The sequence below is a fragment of the Hypomesus nipponensis genome, chromosome 23, assembly GCF_054491055.1.
Source record: "Hypomesus nipponensis isolate SF chromosome 23, ASM5449105v1, whole genome shotgun sequence".
NCBI lineage: Eukaryota > Metazoa > Chordata > Actinopteri > Osmeriformes > Osmeridae > Hypomesus > Hypomesus nipponensis.
The window spans coordinates 24,951,862-24,970,701 of record NC_140383.1 but is presented as its reverse complement, the minus strand read 5'-3'; the positions used below and the strand labels follow the sequence as shown (position 1 = coordinate 24,970,701).

Sequence of the window (18,840 nt, the reverse complement as noted above, 5' to 3'; positions counted from 1 at the left end):
GGGTGGTGAAGCTGACCTTGCGGTGTGGACGAGGGGAGCAGCATCAGACTGCAGACCAGGAGGAGCGTGGAGCTGTCTGCCATGGTGGACCTGCAGAGGAGAGGACACTGTTAGGACCCTGGTCACACCAGGCTGGGAGAGAACCTGCAGGGGAACAGTTCCACACTGACCCACTGCCTGGCAGGACCACATCTGCAGGGTTTATCTTCATGCAGAATTGTTGATTCTGCATGAATCAGGTTTGATTCAGTATGACAGGGATGTTGGGTTCACAGAGGAACAAGGTCACACACCCAGGAACAGAATGAGACTGAGGAGACAGAACGACAGGAGATAACAGCAACATGATGGACGAGATGCAGACTGAGACAGAAAGACCTTTCCTTGTTTTCAGTCAAACACAAAGTTTGGAATGCTCAAGTTAAGTGGGTCTCATGCCTTCCTGTTGTCCTGGCAACAAGGCGTTGAGTGGCAAGCAATGGGGAGACCGGTGCCTTCCTATTGGCTGCCAGAGAAAAGAGAGTGTGTGTGAGTGTGTGTGTGAGAGAGAGAGGCAGCTTGGCAGAGATGGGAGCAGAGCAGACAGAATGGGGAGGGAGAGGAGGAGGAGAGCACAGCAGGGAAGATGAATGTGGAAGCCCAAATAATATCATTTGGAAACAAACACAGCCTAGTCCTTCACTGTTTCAGGAACGTCTTCATATACATTAAAACACCAGTGTGTTTATGCCCCCGACTGATTAAAACATTGAGTTAACAAACGACACAAATCAGCCCTGTTCTCAGAGTAGATGACATGCTACTTATAGAAGCATCATTTTCTCTATGCGTTTGTCATACTAAGCACCGGCCATTATCCAGGCTGTGTGTGTGTCTCTATCCCACTGAAATACCCCCCCCTCCCCCGCAGCCTTTGTGCCCGTCTCCCAGACATAAATGATTAAGCACGTAATGTTAGCACTAGCCCAACGGCAGTGCCTGAGTAAGCAGCTCACACAGTGCCCACATGCTGTTCCTTTCATCAGAGCACCAAACACAGACTTCCTGCGCCATCGTCAGAGACCTGTCAGTGTGTGTGACACAGGCAAGGAGGACAGGGGGCGGGGAGAGGGGCATGGGGGGGGCAGGGAGAGGGGCATGGGGGGGCGGGGGAGCACCCAGGGGGAAGGGGAGCGCGGCCAGGGGGCAACAAGAGGGCAGGAGGACAGCAGGGGGGAGGGGACAGGGGAGGGACACTGTTGTTGTCCACCATGTTTGTTTTTGGGTTGTTGTTCTTCCGACTCTTAAGAGTTGATTTTGTGACAGATTAGTGAGACCACCTGATATGTTCGCCCTCCATCGTCAATCCACATCGCTATCAACCAACAAGAGCGCTACTATTACACACATTTCTGTTTGTGTTTAGTTATATGACAAGGATTCATATTCTCTCCCTGGTAATAAGGAGGCAGGGGGGAGCAGGCGGGAGGAAGGGGGGAGAGGGCAGGAAACAGAGAGGTAGTGCCTGGGGTGTTGACCCTGCAGGACTAGCTGCTAAAACAACACTGATCTTCCCAAGACAATTAGAGGGGTGCCTGGAGACCACATAATCCATCTCTAACAGATCAATAACTCACCTCAATGAACTAGCCTGAATACATCTCCCAGGCCTCCACTTAATAGGCTCAATCACTGAAAGTAAATGGAGTGCTTCATTCTCCGCTATTTATCACTGGTGGAGTCTGTGGTCTGAATATCATAATCAGTCTTCACTCAGACACACAGATGATAGTGTAAGAGTGAAAACCCCGACACTACACGCCTGTCACACTAAACCCCGACACTACACGCCTGTCACACTAAACCCAGACAGTACACGCCTGTCACGCTAAACCCCGACAGTACACGCCTGTCACGCTAAACCCTGACAGTACACGCCTGTCATACTACATTTACATTTAGTCATTTAGTAGACCCTCTTATCCAGAGCGACTTACAGCAAGTACAGGGACATTCCCCCCGAGGCAAGTAGGGTGAAGTGCCTTGCCCAAGGACACAACGTCATTTGGCACGGCGGGGAATAGATCCGGTAACCTTCTGATTACTAGCCCGACTCCCTCACTGCTCAGCCATCTGACTCCCATACTCCCATACAGCCATCTGACTCCTCATACTAAACCCCGACACTACATGCCTGTCACACTTAACCCCAACACTACACGCCTGTCACACTAAACCCCAACACTACGGCTAGGCTGCTGCAAGAGGGGGAGACGGGGAGGGACAGTCTGTCCCAATTTAGCCAAGCTGAGATGGTTAAGGTTAGCTGAGATGGTTAGGGTTAGCTGAGATGGTTAGGGTTAGCTGAGATGGTTATAGTTAGCTGAGATGGTTAGGGTTAGCTGAGATGGTTAAGGTTAGCTGAGATGGTTAGGGTTAGCTGAGATGGTTAGGGTTAGCTGAGATGGTTAGGGTTAGCTGAGATGGTTAGGGTTAGCTGAGATGGTTAGGGTTAGCTGAGATGGTTAGGGTTAGCTGAGATGGTTAGCTGAGATGGTTAGGGTTAGCTGAGATGGTTAAGGTTAGCTGAGATGGTTAGGGTTAGCTGAGATGGTTAGGGTTAGCTGAGATGGTTAGGGTTAGCTGAGATGGTTATAGTTAGCTGAGATGGTTAGGGTTAGCTGAGATGGTTAGCTGAGATGGTTAGGGTTAGCTGAGATGGTTAGGGTTAGCTGAGATGGTTAGGGTTAGCTGAGATGGTTAGGGTTAGCTGGGATGGTTAGGGTTAGCTGGGATGGTTAGGGTTAGCTGGGATGGTTAGGGTTAGCTGCGATGGTTAGGGTTAGCTGCGATGGTTAGGGTTAGCTGAGATGGTTAGGGTTAGCTGAGATGGTTAAGGTTAGCTGAGATGGTTAAAGTTAGCTGAGATGGTTAAAGTTAGCTGAGATGGTTAAGGTTAGCTGAGATGGTTAGGGTTAGCTGAGATGGTTAATGTTAGCTGAGATGGTTAAGGTTAGCTGAGATGGTTAGGGTTAGCTGAGATTGTTAATGTTAGCTGAGATGGTTAGGGTTAGCTGAGATGGTTAGGGTTAGCTGAGATGAGGCCAGTATGAGGCTTCTAGGAGACAAACAAGGCCAGCATCAGCAGAACACGTTTAGAAGTACAGTTCTGGAACGGAAAATGTATGTGGAAGTGTGTGTGTTTGTGTGTCTCTCTGTCTCTGTGTGCTGAATTCTCTGGCACTCTCTGGCACTGTCTTGTAGTGTGTGTTCACAGTTGATACCCTGCCAGGCCTGCGATCCCTCTCTCTCTCCGTTTTTTCAATCCCCATCTCTACTTCCTCCCTTCTTCTCCTCCACAACTCCATTTCCAGAGAGTCCCTCTATCTCCTCCCTCTCCCTCTTTCATGGAGGTAAAGCTGTCGGAGCTCGGTGTGTGGCTGGCACTACCAGCCCCAGCTGGGATGAAACACCAGAGGGAGATCAAGAGTCAGAGCTCAGAGTGATTAAAATGTCCCCACTCCTTAATACCATGAATGCTACATTTACATCTAAATAGTCTCTTCTACCTCACATCAAGAATGTATATTTGATTAATCTATTTACAGACAGTACTAAATCACATTTAAATGATGAAACTCTAAACAGGACACACACACACACACACACACACACACACACACACACACACACACACACACACACACACACACACACACACACACACACACACACACACACACACACACACACATTAGGGCTGTCAAATATAACGCTGTCAAAGTTAACGTTAATAACGCGTTAACGCAATCTCACTTTAACGCAACAACAAAAAATAGTGCCGTTAACACAGGTTTCTTTTTGACCCTGGGAATCACCTGTCGTCAATTGATTTTAACTGCCAACGGTAGCTTAATGATGGATACAGGGATTTTAGATGGGAAGTTCCATTTCAAAAAGTTGCGAGACAGCTCGGTTGACAAAACTAAGGCTGTGTGTACTGATTGTCAGGCTGAGTTTAGTTATCACCGGAGTACTTCCATCCTAAACTATCACATGCAAGCAAAGCACGCAGCTGTTAGCAGCGGTGGCAGCAGCAGCGTTAGCTCCGGTAATATATGCAGCATTCTTCAGGTAAAGTGGGACATCAAGTAATTCTTTGTTTATGCTATAAAAGTAATTTAATTCGACAGTTCTCACATTTTTTAAACCAATGGATCACACTGCACTTAAGTTCCCAACTAAATAACAACTTTCACTGTCATCGAACCAGCGCTTTCAGACTTGCGTGACTACTAACCCTAGTCCAACGAAATGCTAACGCATCGTGACTAGCTAGCTAGCACATTGACTGCAGATCACTAAGGTTTCATCAGTTACACTATGTCTATTGTATAAGTCAAACCCCACAACTAAATGAATCTTGCCACACCTTGCACCTAGGATTGTTGTATATAAACTAATTAATATTAATATTAGTAGACTAGGCTGACAGACAATGACTGTCCCACTTTACCACACAAGCTGTCCCACATTACCTGAAAATGCATCCTGACTGAAAGAGGGGGTCATGTTATGTTTGAAAGTGTATAGCTCCTAAAATACAGTGTATTCCCATTTCATTCCAACATGAAAATGTTCCTAAGCCTTAAAACCACTTACAGAAACACCACTGGGGCGAGTTAACAGTTATTTTGTAAGTCTACTGGAGCGTCCCACATTACCTGAAATCACCCTGTAGGAGATTTCTGACTATATATTATCTAAACTAAACTCTAATATATGGTGGGATATGTTGCTCTCACTATTTTGAAGTAAATTGAGTTTGTGTGCTTGTGAGGATGGTTATTTGTTGCTCTGGTCTGGTGTGTGCTTGGGCAGCGAGCCGGGAACCCTGAGTCTGCTGAGTCATGGTGCTGGGAAAGGGACAGGAGTGTGTGTCTGGGGAACCTGGCGAGGCAGCAGACGCACAACATAGCCAGGGGATCGAGAATGGCCAGGGAGACCCCCGGAGAGGGCTGGGGGAGGCCCCGTCTCTGACTGTCCCTGTCTCTGAGCTAGCCAGCGAGCTAGCCACAGCAGACAGATGGACTTCTCCTGGGTGTTGGGCTGATCATGAGCAGAGGGCACTCAGTCATCTGCAACCTCCTGACACACACACACACGTGGAGGCTGCTGGTCTACGGCCTACATCATATACATTTTCCATTCATTTTGCTAGTTCACCCCTTCGACACTAGCCTACTGTATGAATGAATGATCTAATGAAAAATATTAGAACAAAATCGCTGTCAATTGAAAGGAGATGCAGTCTTTCGACAGACCCTCCAATCATCACGCGGAACCCCAGCGTCCAGGCCAGCCCACTCCTCCATTCACACCAAGAGACGCTGTGCGTCCGTGGGCGGGACATAATCGCAGCATTTATCCAATGACCGTATAGTTTTGAAGCACTGAAAAGAACTGTTCAAAGCAGCCCCACTGAAGGCCATGGACGCAGCCCTACTGAAGGCCATGGACGCAGCCCTACTGAAGGCCATGGACGCAGCCCTACTGAAGGCCATGGACGCAGCCCTACTGAAGGCCATGGACGCAGCCCACTGAAGGCCATGGACGCAGCCCACTGAAGGCCATGGACGCAGCCCACTGAAGGCCATGGACGCAGCCCTACTGAAGGCCATGGACGCAGCCCACTGAAGGCCATGGACGCAGCCCTACTGAAGGCCATGGACACAGCCCTACTGAAGGCCATGGACGCAGCCCACTGAAGGCCATGGACGCAGCCCTACTGAAGGCCATGGACGCAGCCCACTGAAGGCCATGGACGCAGCCCTACTGAAGGCCATGGATACTGGGCTTCAACAGGGTAATGCACCTGCTACGGTAAAGTATGAGAAGGAAATCAGTCAGTCGACCGCTACTATATGTAGCTGATTCTGAACTCGTCTCGAGATTAAGGTTTTCTAAAGCATTTAAAATGTTAACAAAATAGTAAATATTTGACCATAAACATTTTTTGGGGGGGGCTTCCCTTGCAGTCTTAAAGAAATCGCCACTGATTACAAAAACTGTCTGAACATTTTTTGGGGGGGGCTTCCCTTGCAGTCTTAAAGAAATCGCCACTGATTACAAAAACTGTCTGAGTCACTCAGAGTGAAAGTGAGCCATGAAACTGACGATCATCAATGTACTTTCCATAACCAGGAAGTAGAAACTTCTGAAACACTTTTCCTCAGACAACACAGGTACAGCCTGCCTGTGGAGGGAGAGAACATCCAGGCCTCAAGACCACCCCAGAGAACAGCACTCAGAACAGTGTGGACATGAACAACTGCAGCACGCAGCATCTCAAACCCAGAGCCAGGACAACAACTTCAGCCCTCCCCCGGCTGGCTGGCTGGCAGACAGGCTGAGCTGTTTAACTCATCCTGTGATTAATCATTGTTGTTGTTGATGTTGCTACTGTTGTCATTTCACATGCATATTCATGCCCATTTGCAGCTCCATTTAGGGAGCCCAACACTTCATGTATGTGTCATTGTACACTAAACTGAAGGAATACCAAAAACTTCACAGGGAAGACAACAACAAGAAGAACACATGAATTGGGAACAATCGGGGGGGACAGACAGAAGGGAGGCCTGAAAACAACTCTGCCATGTTAATTACAGCTCGCTAGACAGACATCAACTGGAGGGGGACGGGCGTCATCACACTGAGTCTGCCCATTGGAAGAAAATACTCATTAACCTATGGAAATCTCCTAATCACATAGGAGATTAAAGAGATAAAGTGAGAAGCTCCCCCCTTTCCCACAGGACCCCGTCAGCCCAGCCTCCAGCCCCATCAACCTAGCCTCCAGCCCCATCGACCTAGCCTCCAGCCCCATCGGCCCAGCCTCCAGCCCCATCGGCCCAGCCTCCAGCCCCATCGGCCCAGCCTCCAGCCCCATCAGCCCAGCCTCCAGCCCCATCAGCCCAGCCTGCACCTCCAGCTCTGCAGGACTTCACTCAGCAACCTCTTCTTTCACAGCGTTAGGAATGTAATCAAATGCAAATGATGGTCTGTTTGAATAAACTCACACTCCTGCCCCCCATCCCCCTCCTCCCTGTACAGGAACTGCCCTGGGTTGTTGTTCCGAGGCGTGAATCAAGAGAGGTGGTTTGACCTCCTCCTCATACAGACTCACCATGTGGAGTCTTCTGGCCTCGGCCCGGCTCGGCCCGGCAGCCCAGCCTCTACAAGCCAGCGTCTACAGCCCTGTCAGTACGGTTGGGTATCGTTTGGGTTTTTACGATACCGGTGCCAAATTTGAAAAATTATGAAAAATAAAAAACGACTGTAGACGACATTAAAGAACATATTTTTTAGGGGGGAAAAAAATCCTTTCCATGTTCCAACTTGCATTCATGTGAATTCTCTCAGGTGGGTAATACTTGTTTTGATTATTCTGACCACATGAATGCAGTATAATTTAACTAGCGATCATGTGCGCCGATGATGCTTCTTACGTTTGTTTCAGAGCACCAAAGGGCAAATATTTCATTCGACCACTCAGGCATTTAAGTGGCACCGAAATGAGGCACCAAAATCTGCGTTCTGATTCGGTCACATACATACCGATCATATAGGTACCAATGCCATATTTGCACCAGGTTTCGGTACCCAACCCTATCTGTAAGGAGAGCATATTCGTGTTTCCAGTAAAGTGCACCAAGTCATCACCATGGTACTCAAACGGCCATTGTTGGACCGCCATCACCCCACTCCAAAGGGGCCAATTCAAACAGCTACTTTATGACCTTCAGCAGTGTTTGCAGACTGAGGCGGGAACAAACATTCTCCCTCAGAATGACCCTCTCACTAGGTTGAGTCTCCTGGGAATGCCAGTGTTCTGTAAAAGAGCACCTTGATTTGTATCACTGGCGCCCTTCTCTCCCCTTGTACGAGCTGGCTGGACACCGGTGCTGTGTTTGAGGGGCTGCTAACAACTCCAGAATCATAAACAAACTGGCCAGGTTGAGCTGAGTGAATTTCAATCCCCTCCTGTTGGTCCTGTAGAAGGTGAGCCGTTTGTAGGCTGGAGAGTGGACACTCCTCCACAAACAGCCACAGCGCTGCGCAGGTGCCTTCAGCCAAACCATTGGTACCCCCAGGTACAGCCCTGAGTAACATTTTGTATTTGAAATGTTACTATTTGTATTGTTGTATATTGATTGTGTTTTGTATTGGTAACATGTTCTTTATTTTAATTTCCTACTCTGACATGGCACCTGCAGTTTCTCCTCCGGGATCAATAAAGCTACTACTAATACAAACACGGTTCTCCCACAGCCCCTATCAGTAGGCCCAGATGCTTAGATGTAACATCCTCCTGCCAACAGAGTGTTTATGACCCCAGGCTTCCCATCACGCCCTCCCCAGGAGGGAGCAGAGGAACGGAGAAGTGGAACGTTAGAGATGAACGATCTGTGAAAACACAGAGGTTCTGTTCTATTCCTGCAATCTTGTTGTCTTTTGTGTCCCAAACAGACACAAAAGACTGTATGGCAACGTCAAGTCGCTTCAGGGAGGTGCCACGTCAAGTCGCTTCAGGGAGGTGCCACGTCAAGTCGCTTCAGGGAGGTGCCACGTCAAGTCGCTTCAGGGAGGTGCCACGTCAAGTCGCTTCAGGGAGGTGCCACGTCAAGTCGCTTCAGGGATCACAATGACCGTTATTTGACGGTGGTGTCTGCGACAGAGGCATACCACTATCTCAGGTGGAGGCAATGTCTTCTTTAAACTTCTATGCTCATATTTGGGTGGACCAAATAGTATTGGCACAAAATGGAGGTCAGCTGAAGCCGAGTTGCTGTGCAGAAGTGCACGGTGTTGGTGAAGTCGCTCCTCAGACCTCGGATCGAGACGGATGTTTGGCTGACTAGACCAGGGCTCTCAACCTTCACATAGCGAGAGGGAACTTGACTCCCAGAACTTTCCTCTTCAACTGATAGAAGGGTCACTTACACGATACACTATTATTATCACAACACTGGAATAGGCCTGCTACGTCAGACCTCCATTTGATCTGAAAACTGAGAGACACATTCTCCGTTCGTAGAAATGGAAACATATCTTAAACCAAATTCATCATCCAAGCACACGTCCTAGTGAAAAGAGAGGGGGGTGAACTGTTCAACCAACCAACACAACACTGGCACCACTGGGTCTCCTCCCTGGAAATTAGAATGGAGTAGGCAGGAAGGAACTAAAACAGACCTTCCCTGTAACAGCTGAGCGATAAGAGTGCTGAAGCGAGTCAAGCGCTCATAAAATGTGTATTGCAGTGTCTCCAGTGCAGGAGGAGGGTAATGGGGAGAGAGAGTAGCCAAGAGCACCGCAGATCCGTCTGCAGACTCTAGTCTCTCCTTCTCTTCCTTGGCTTGTGTCTCTCCCTCTCTCTCTTTGTGTCTCCCTTACCATCTCACCATGTCTCTCTCTCTCTGTGCACTTGCCTTTCCCCCACATTTGCACAGAGACAAACAGAAATCAATAACCCACTGGAGAGCCACCAAAGGAAGGGGGCGGGGGGGGGAGGGGTGACCCCCAGCTGGCAGCAGACACTGAAGTACTGAAGGAGGACAAAAGTCTGGTTGGGGTGACAAGCACGCCCCCCCCCCTGCCTCCACTTCCTGTCTCTCACTAAGACGGCCGTCCCGCCGGTTCCAGACGACTCGTCATGATATGTTTCGGCTGCACAAGGCTTATGATTATTAAAGGCTCAAGGATTTTGACTAAAAATAACATGCCAACAGAGGGCCTATCCTAAAGAGCTGTTGAGGATGAGGAGATCCAGACAGAGGGCGGCCCACATGCTGTGTGCCTCGGTGGCCTGGGAGTCTGACTGCAGGACCAATGCTAAACCCAAACACTCAAACTGAAAAGCAGTCTGACTGCAGGACCAATGCTAAACCCAAACACTCAAACTGAAAAGCAGTCTGACTGCAGGACCAATGCTAAACCCAAACACTCAAACTGAAAAGCACAACTTACTGGCATGTCAGCATGCGCACGCTCACACACACAATCGCAGTGGATGGATCCTTAAAGAGGCTGCGTGTCTGGCGTAGGAGTCTCAGCCAAGTCCTGCCGTCCCTCTTCCTCCCTCCCTCTCTCTCCCTCATACAAGCACAGACACAGAGATATACTGTGACACAGCACCTCCTCCCTCTCACTCACCCCCCTGGTTGGCCAGCCACCTACTCTTAGGAGCCCTGGCTGCGCCTCATGCAGGTTCCTGCTCAGACTTGAAGACGTCCGTCCCTCTGCGTGTCTGTCTGGAAGCATGGCGCGGGCTGCATGGCGCAGGCTGCTGTAACCTGATCCTCCTGCAGGACTGTCGGCGCGTCCCTCTCCCTGCGCTCGCGTATTGTTCCAGCCCATACTGCCAGCTGCTTCTGACAGCCAAATTACTGTGCACAGAGAAATGATTTCTGTCTGAGAACGCTTTTTTTCTCTCTATGTCTCTCTCCCTCTCTCTTTTTCCTTCTCCCTCCCTCTCCCCCCTTCTCTCCTCTGCTGTTTGAAATGCTGGGGCCTCTGTGGGCTAATGATACCCTTTCCAGTTCTCTGAAAGTCCATCTGCAGGATGGATGCTGTGGAGAGGCCAACAGATCGTGTCTAATCAAAGTGGATACACAGTGTGTGGTAACAATGACTTGGATGAGGGCTAGGCACCAGAATTGGAAACAATTTGCCCCAACTATGTCCAAACTATGAATACATTAAACCATACCAATCAAGAATGATTCGTCTTTAACCTCTTATGTTAGACACTTAATAAAGAGAACAGCTAGCAGCTTTATTCAAGATGGTTCTAAAGATGGGCCTGGCTGTGTGCAGAAAAACAACCTAGCAGATTATAAACTGAAGAGACACCGGATAAAGGAATTATTATTTATTTATTTATTTGAACTCCTAATGGATTCTCAAAAGCATCCTCTTAAAAAGCTGTTTAATTTCAAACCCTGTTCCTGAGTCTTCAGAGTACACCATCTCTTTTCAAACTCCAAAAGTGATCAATACAAATACTCCAACCACTTCAGAGACGGAGACAGAAACAGAACTAGAGCCGTAGCAAGTGGTCACGGTCAAGTCAGTTAATTCACCTAATCTACGAAGCACAAGCTGTGTGAGTGTGTGTGTGTGTGTGTGTGTGTGAGTCCAGACTGACTGACGTCCTCCTATCTGGCTGCTATCAGCAGACTGCAGGACACGGCTGGAGCCGGCCGGCGCCCAGAGGCCGGCTGACCTCACAGAGAGGCAGGGCGGTGGGCCCCCCCCCCCCCCACAGGGAGGCAGGGCGGTGCCCCCCCCCCCCCCCACACACACACACACACGCACACACAGCTACCCCCCCCCCCCCACACACACACACACACACACGCTTAACGCACCAGCAAGCTGCCTGCAGGACAGCAGCACTCCAAAACCATATTCACGACATAGATTGCAACCATTGTTTACAAGTTCTGAGGTTTAGGTGAGAAAGAAATGACCTGTGATAGCTGGTTTGTGTATTCAATCCAAACCTAATCTACTGGTTTATTTCATGGCATGAGTTCACACAATCTACACCAGTCAATGTCAACAATGGCATACTCAATCAACTCATCAGCAAGATATATATGATTTTTCTACATTTTCAAAGCGGTGGGCTTGTCTGCCTGCCACCTAAATATATAACAATGAACTCAGTCTACACTGATAAGTCTTGTCAGACAAGCTAACATAACACAACCTTACAAACTACTGACTCACTTATGTCTGAAGACTAAAATTAATGACTTAAGACACATTCCACAAAGAAGCTGTCTCCTTTCAGGCCTGTTTGTATGACTGAAAACCAAAGTCCACACATAGGCATCCAAAACATGCAGTGACACATCATTCATGCTTGACAGAGCGCATATTACTGTATTCAATACAGTTGTGTTAGGGAGGACAGGAGACTAACTGAAATTATGCATATATGTTAAGGCCATGTAAAGGCCACTATTTTTTCATCACAACTTTCAAATAAAATAGCATATTTCAGCTCTTCTGTTGAAACGTTCTACACGTTTACCTATAACTTCATTGATTAGATTAGGCACTAGGGTGTAAAATGTTGAATTGGAACCCACAATCGCCAGGTTCTTCCGATAGGAGGTTACCTAATATGATCCTGTGGTCTAATCAATGTATCTCCGATGTCTTTAAATATTTACAGATTCTCGCACACGCACACACACACACACACACACACACACACACACAGTGTTTGTATTATCTCATCTCCCCCCTCCCCCCCCCCCTTCCCCCTTCCCCTGGGACTTCAAGGACCATTGGCATGGTTAAGGTGCACAGCGTGGTGTTGATGGAGACACACGATCGCGCGATGCTCCCAACTACGCCTGCATGACAAAGAGACCCTACGATAGTGTCAACTATTTGCAATTTTGGGCTAAACGGTTGAATAAGTCCAAAACCATCAATCCAGTTAAATTCCCAAACCAAAAAGAACGATTAAACATCTATATAGGCCTATTGCCCGTGATAATAATGCACTCTAAAACCTCCTCATTCATATTTCTTCTGCATGAAACGTTTAACACAGTAGGCTACGTTATCTGGCAGTGTACCTGTAGGCTGGTAAACGAGTTTGAACACCGGACCGTTGCCAATTGGAAAACACAGGTAGGCTAGGCTACTTTAGAAGTTTAAAATCTTTATTCATTCTATTCAAATGAAATAAACACGACTAAACTACAGTCTAGTTTCCAGACTTCAACTTCTAGAGGAAAGTGTTGCAATTAAAAAAAGCTACAACTTACCTCGCATGAGTTTGAAGCGCTTCAGAGACTTGCGGTCGTTTAGCAGTGTGCTTACAGCACAGATCATGCTACTCTGCCATCTCTCGAAAATCTACCGACAATGCCGTTTTTGTTTTGCTGAAAAAAAAGACTCCAGGTTGAGTCGACATTGCCTTCTTCCCCAAACCAATCAAATATTGCTAACTTCAGGCGGTATTCATAATCCAAAGTGAACCTAAAGTTTAATTCTGTAACTTGGCATGCTGTGTATCGAGTCCCGCAGGCAGACTGTCCGTGTGAGAAGCAGCTCTGTGTTGAGGAGGAAGTTGTCTTGCTGCTACGGCTACTATAGCTCTTTGTAATTACACCATCAGCTCTCCTGCGCATATTCCAACACCAGGTGGCAGCCACCTTAGTATCAAATATTATGACTATTTGGTTTTTATATACATTTAAAAAATACAAATTCGGCCTTTGCTGAACTGAAGTTGGCTATCCAGTTCAACAATAATTTAATTGTTACTTTAAGACAACTTGGTTATTCGATTGATTCATGTTTCTAGCAATGTAAGTGTCAGTCCGATGAATTGTAAACATTCATATAAAATTAATATAGCACAGGTTATACAACAAAAACATTACCATATGGAACACAAACATGGAAACACAAACATGGAAACAAAACAAGTAAAACATAAAAGTACATATTGGCTCGGCTTTATATAGCCTAGGCTACTTAACAATTATCGCATGCAAACACATTCTACGGTAAAAAATAAATAAAAAAATAATAATAATACAAAAATAAAATACAAAAAAATGATTCAAGAAACCCCGGTAGCACTGGTCTAGCCAACTGCACAAATAAAACGGGCGCTCAAATATGTACTGTCACGATCCAGACGAAATGCATGTTTATTCGTTTCAAGTCTGCTAGGCTAACTAACTAGCACCAGCTACAGCTGTGAATGTAGCTGGCTAGTATGGGGTGTTCTATATCAGGACAATAAGTATATAAAATATTGTTATTAAGTACTAAAGCATGATATGTATCCAGTAGCACCGTGACTTTCTGCCACCAGTAGGCTACTTGAGTACAGATGTAGAGCTGGTCTGCTAGCCTCGCTGTGCTCTTGAACACACCCCTGCAGTCCAACCCTGTTTCTATGACAACACACTAGTTGTAAACTGGAATTCAATCTTCAATCTTTCACTGGTCATCATCATCAGCTTCTCTTGTAGTCCGATAGCTCGCTGCCTTAATAGGTATCAGCAAACACCTACAATTTTGCTCTTCCTTAGATAGAGGTAAGTACAAAACTAGTAGAAAATACGCCAGGTTTTGGAATATGGGAATATCTATAGTACCAGAGAAAACCGTTGGAATTTTTTAACACGCATGAGCTAGCTAGCTAACTAGCTAGCTAGCTAGCTAGTTTTCACTTTAGCTCGGATGACTATGCTGGGTTTGGGTCTTCATTTTCCATCAGAAAAACAATTAGTTAGCTAGCTAGCTAGCTACAGCTAATGCTAACCAGTAGACGTTAGCTCTAGCTAGGCTAGCTGGCTAACTGTAGCATTAGAATGTGTGCAGCAATTGCATAGCTAGCTGCCAATGTTCTGCTGCATTATCACTTTAGCTCGGATGACTATGCTGGGTTTTTGTCTTCATTTTCCATCAGAAAAACAACTATAGAAATGAATACTGATACAGATCGTCGACCTACAAAGTATGGCAAGTATAGAGCCGAGGCCTTATGTATTCACAGTTTGCACAACCCGATCAATCCTGACTCATGATGAATCAGGGTGGGTCCTCGACTGCATCTCTTCATGGGACGCTGGGAGCGGCGGCTACCCGCCTGGCAACGGCAGGCTTGCAACAAGCTAGCTCGCACATAGCTTGAACGCAGAGTCCTATAAACCTTGGCAAAGCCTCATCAGTGTTTAACTGCTGTAGACAGTCGTATACGAACCTGATAGTTACATTGTTTTAATTGTGCACATGTATTTTAGGAATCAAAACCGGCTATAATGCTGACGATGGCGTAAACGGGACATCGAGCGGACCTACATCACAAATTCCCGGACTGTCACAGGATGCTAACAACGGTCCTGAGGAGAGGAGCCGCGGGCGCCGTGTAGGAGTTATGGACACGGACTCTGTTTATGTCAAACTGGCAAAACAAGGAGGACAGAAGGGTACAAATACATAGCTTATTTAAATGAGCACAGCAGGCCTGTAACATGGGCATGTATCGGCTCTTCTGTTTATTCATGTGATTGTGGATGTCCGCCCATGTTACAGGCCTGCTGTGGCACGAGGAGACCAACTTGGAATCCAAACCTAACCCAGCATACCAGGCCCCTGACTGGTTTGCTGAAGGTTCACAAAATCAAGAGGCTGTAAGGTAACTTATACACCAGCAGACAACTAAATGTTATATTTTCTGATTCTGCGTACTAACATTAATTGTCTACAGTCTACACAATGCCCTGTCTTCTTGTAGCCCAACTGAAAACGAGAAAACTGTACGTACACCAGATGCCCCTTTTGGAAGTGACAACAAGTCGACTTGGGAGCGTGAGGCAGACAGAGAGAAGGTAAACCCTGACTCCACCACTCTGCCATTGTTCTCTCTAAACAGCCTTTCTAGCTCAACTGATCTCATTTATTTATCATTTTTATTCATGTCAGTTCTGTCTCTTGATGCTTGTTATTTATGGCCCCCTTTTTGTTTCGGATCTTAAATTCTGTACATTGCTTTAACCCTACATGGTAACATTAGTCAAACAAATGCCTAATTTGCGTGTGGGTTATAACTTGACAGATTGACCCAATAAGGGGGCTCCTTTATAAAACTGTGTAGAATTCACGTGAAAACGTTGCGTACGATTGAAACACAGCACATCCCACTTCCTTCATATATTACAATTTACTGGAAATGAAACGCACGTGCGCAAGCATCTTGCCCCACCCAAGTAACTCCTATAAATGATCACGGACACGCCCTAAATTCATATTAAAAGGGTTAGGGTCAGTAACACTTTCAAGTGTGGTAATTGCACTGTGATTGACAAAGACAGGGACAATATCACTGACAGTTATGCGTAAGGAACATGTGAAAACCTATGACACTCGTATCTCGGCATTCATATCTGCCTGACTGGCAACAGCATCAGTTTAAACCTAATTTGTCCTCATGTTCACCTAATTACTTATGAGAACATTTCAACATGCCATAAGTGTTGCATGATTACAGATCCAATCAAATATTATTCCCAATTAAATTACAAATATTTAAGATAAGATAATCCATTATTGGTCCCGCAGTGGGGAAATGCAGTTTGCAACAGCAGCAGGGTACAGAACAACACTCAGTTTAATTAAATATGGAAAATATAAAATATACGAGATACAAGATACAGGGAGTCATATAAAATAGATTAGAAGATAGAATCTAAGGGTATAAAAAAGTAAAATCATATAATAATATATAAAGTAAGTGTGAGTTAAGTGAGGTGGCTACCGCAATTGAGGGGTTCTTTTGCATAAACAAATATCTCCGTTTGTATTTATCAGAAATCATGTTTTTTGTGCGTGTACTCCAGGGAACTCTTCATAATGTAACACGTGAGACAGGGCCGGTTTTAGGCACAGGAGGACCGGGCAGTCGCCTGGGGCGGCATTTTGTTCATGTCACGTGGGGGGCGCACAAGCTTTAAAAAAAAAAAAAAAGTCCCGCCAGGTAGCAGCGGCCGGTGATGGCAGATTTTTCGTCCCGGAGGGGGGGGATTATTTGTATTCTTAACAACGCCTCAACCCATATATGAAATGACAAATATGAAATGACTTTGTTAACCGTCAGAAATGTGGAGACCCTGCCAGCAGCCAAATGGAGAAGCTGGCCTTGACCGAAGAGGAGCAACACGATGCAAGCAAGTTCAAGAAAACGTACGTGCAATAGCAACTTGTGTCCACTATGTGGCAGCAGAGGACATTCATTATTTTAGCCGTGACATGCTTCCTGCTACCCTACTGGAGCCAGCAGCCTCCCTGGATCCTGTAGGTAATATATAACTGACCCTGTATATAAGTCTATGAACTGACCAGAAGTGCATAGTTAATATAAATGCATATAAAACAGCCAGGTCACAAAGCAGTCGCTGGGTTAGTGTACATTGAAAGTTATCAGTAACCTAGGTTTGGATTTCAGTCCCAGAAGGATAAACATGAAAAAGGAGTGTTGGTTTCGGGAATCCGGTAAACAGATTTGACACTTTGTCACACACCACACTGATCCCAGAACACGGATTATGAGCTGTTGAGATGCCGTTCTCTGTTGGAACATTTGTCTGTTTGACTTGGCTACCCACTGCGTTGTGCAACAGATCTTCTGAACATTTGACCCATTGACATGTCATTCACCCTTTTACATACCGGAATGAACTGCAAAACACAAGGTCACATGACCAAGATGTGTACAAAAAATATCCATGGGCCTAGCTTCTGTCTAATGTCCTCAGTCTGTTGACAAAAAATGTCCATTGCACCCAAATACTTACTATACTAACGTAGACACACACTGGCTCATTTGGGAATATATAATAATAATCATCATTTGATGAGTAGCCAAAGTGTTTGTCAATGTTTTCAGTGTCCAAATGCAATGTTTGCCTTTGTGGGCATGGCCCATGCATGCGTTTAGCCAGAGGGTTCTCCAACAAATCAATACTGCAGCAGCTGATCGGCCAGGAAGAGTCCAGCTGTACCTGGCCCTCTCCAGAGGTCTTCCTGTCTGGCCTGTGTTGCTGATGACAGGTGCAAGCCTCACATGTTCTCTGGCGTGGTTGTAACTCCCTCTTCTTGTCTTCTTGCAGGGCTCAAAATAAGAAACCAGAAGCTGTCAGCATGTCCAAGCTGCTGAGCTTTGGCTACGTTGAGAATGAGCCCTCAGGTGTGTCAGGTGTGTAGTAATGTGGGAACACAGATCAGGAGTACTGTCTCTCCCCCTCCACGGCGAGGACCCCAGACCACCCTAATATTGAACATGGTGTCAGATTATTTATTGGTTGTATGTGACAATAAATGTACCACTCTGCATGTCTGAAGTCACACAGATAAAAGTAAAAAATGATAATGCTTGTGTGCCATCAAGAAATTCTGATATGCCTCTTAACAATTTTAATCTGTAAGAAATATAAATCCCTGTTGCTAGTGATGATGGTCTAAGACAACTTCTTGTGTGTTTCTTCTAGCCTCTGATGTTCCCCAGAACTAGAGCAGAGCTGTGTCGACGTCCCCCCCCCCAGAGTTCTCCCCCATGATCCTAGCTGTTACCTGCCCACATACACCTCACCGTTCTGTTCTAGAAACTAAAAGTTAGCTTCAAGTTAAAGTAGCTGCACCACTCGTCAAGTTAGCCGTTCCAAGACATGTATACAAGTGGGAAATGAGATAAAGCGTTTAGTTTGAGCTGTTAGATCAGCTCTTTGCTGTGCCTGTCATCGTTGCCTCTGCACTGTGACTGTATGACGACAAAGTCCTTGCTAAACTAAGCTATGCCAAGACTGTTTGGAAGGGTGACTTTTGTAAAAGGAGCATGGCTTACAGTGCCTCCTCTAAAATGAGCTGTTCTGTGTTTGGACATGTTGTCTTTGTGCTCCTCATGGTGAAATAAAAATGAAGTGATTCCTTCTGTTATCTCTGCCTGGTTTTCAACACAACATCCAAACAACGCACCACAGCGCAGCGTCCCATGTGCTCAGGAAGGAGTCTGCTGAAGGACATGATCATGGGACCTTCTCTACAATCATCCCCATAGTTTCAGCCCAACATTATACACACATCTTTATGGGATAAAAAGTGAACAGATGCCAGTGATGTGCAAACAGGTCGTTTATATCTCAGGTCTGCTGCACACCACCTGCTCCCAGAACAAGATAAGGTGAAGGAGGGTAATGTGTCAAGAACCACTGAGTTGTATAACAAACCTAGTCAGTAATTACCAGCAGTTATACAGGGGCA

The 18,840-nt window shown here is 46.3% G+C and overlaps 2 protein-coding genes across 12 annotated transcripts in view; one reads left to right on the top strand and one right to left on the bottom strand.

Moving 5' to 3' along the window:
* LOC146235138 (activin receptor type-1-like) overlaps nt 1-13,165 on the bottom strand; it is a 35,429-nt gene extending 22,264 nt beyond the window's left edge. For 3 of the 8 annotated variants that reach the window (XM_084688194.1, XM_084688201.1, XM_084688195.1), the window contains exons 1-2: nt 171-285; nt 17-90 (exon numbers count right to left, since the gene is read on the bottom strand). In XM_084688194.1, the coding sequence (XP_084544320.1) occupies nt 17-90; nt 171-232 (136 nt within the window). In that variant the 5' untranslated portion in view covers nt 233-285. The other 5 variants (XM_084688198.1, XM_084688200.1, XM_084688199.1 and 2 more) reach the window with 4 other exon arrangements.
* Nucleotides 13,166-13,961: 796 nt separating this feature from the next.
* LOC146235137 (uncharacterized protein C7orf57 homolog) lies at nt 13,962-18,516 on the top strand. Of its 4 annotated transcripts, none has more exons than XM_084688203.1 (8): nt 13,962-14,120; nt 14,495-14,547; nt 14,829-15,014; nt 15,121-15,223; nt 15,296-15,416; nt 16,682-16,767; nt 17,694-17,770; nt 18,072-18,516. In XM_084688203.1, exons 2-8 carry the CDS (start codon nt 14,511-14,513, stop codon nt 18,092-18,094), a joined length of 633 nt encoding a protein of 210 aa, XP_084544329.1. In that variant the 5' UTR covers nt 13,962-14,120; nt 14,495-14,510; the 3' UTR covers nt 18,095-18,516. The 4 variants fall into 4 exon arrangements, with proteins under 4 accessions (XP_084544329.1, XP_084544328.1, XP_084544330.1 ...); XM_084688202.1 differs by having other exon boundaries at nt 13,963-14,120; nt 17,694-17,779; XM_084688204.1 differs by having other exon boundaries at nt 13,964-14,120; nt 15,323-15,416; nt 17,694-17,779.
* The last annotated feature ends 324 nt before the right edge of the window (nt 18,517-18,840 follow it).

Excerpts from the sequence above, each read along its gene's own strand:
- LOC146235137 (XM_084688202.1), top strand. The coding sequence starts at position 14,511 with ATGAATACTGATACAGATCGTCGACCTACAAAGTATG. Across the intron at positions 15,015-15,120 it reads AAAACAAGGAGGACAGAAGG|GCCTGCTGTGGCACGAGGAG; the intron begins GTACAAATACAT and ends CCCATGTTACAG. Across the intron at positions 16,768-17,693 it reads GCAAGCAAGTTCAAGAAAAC|GGCTCAAAATAAGAAACCAG; the intron begins GTACGTGCAATA and ends GTCTTCTTGCAG.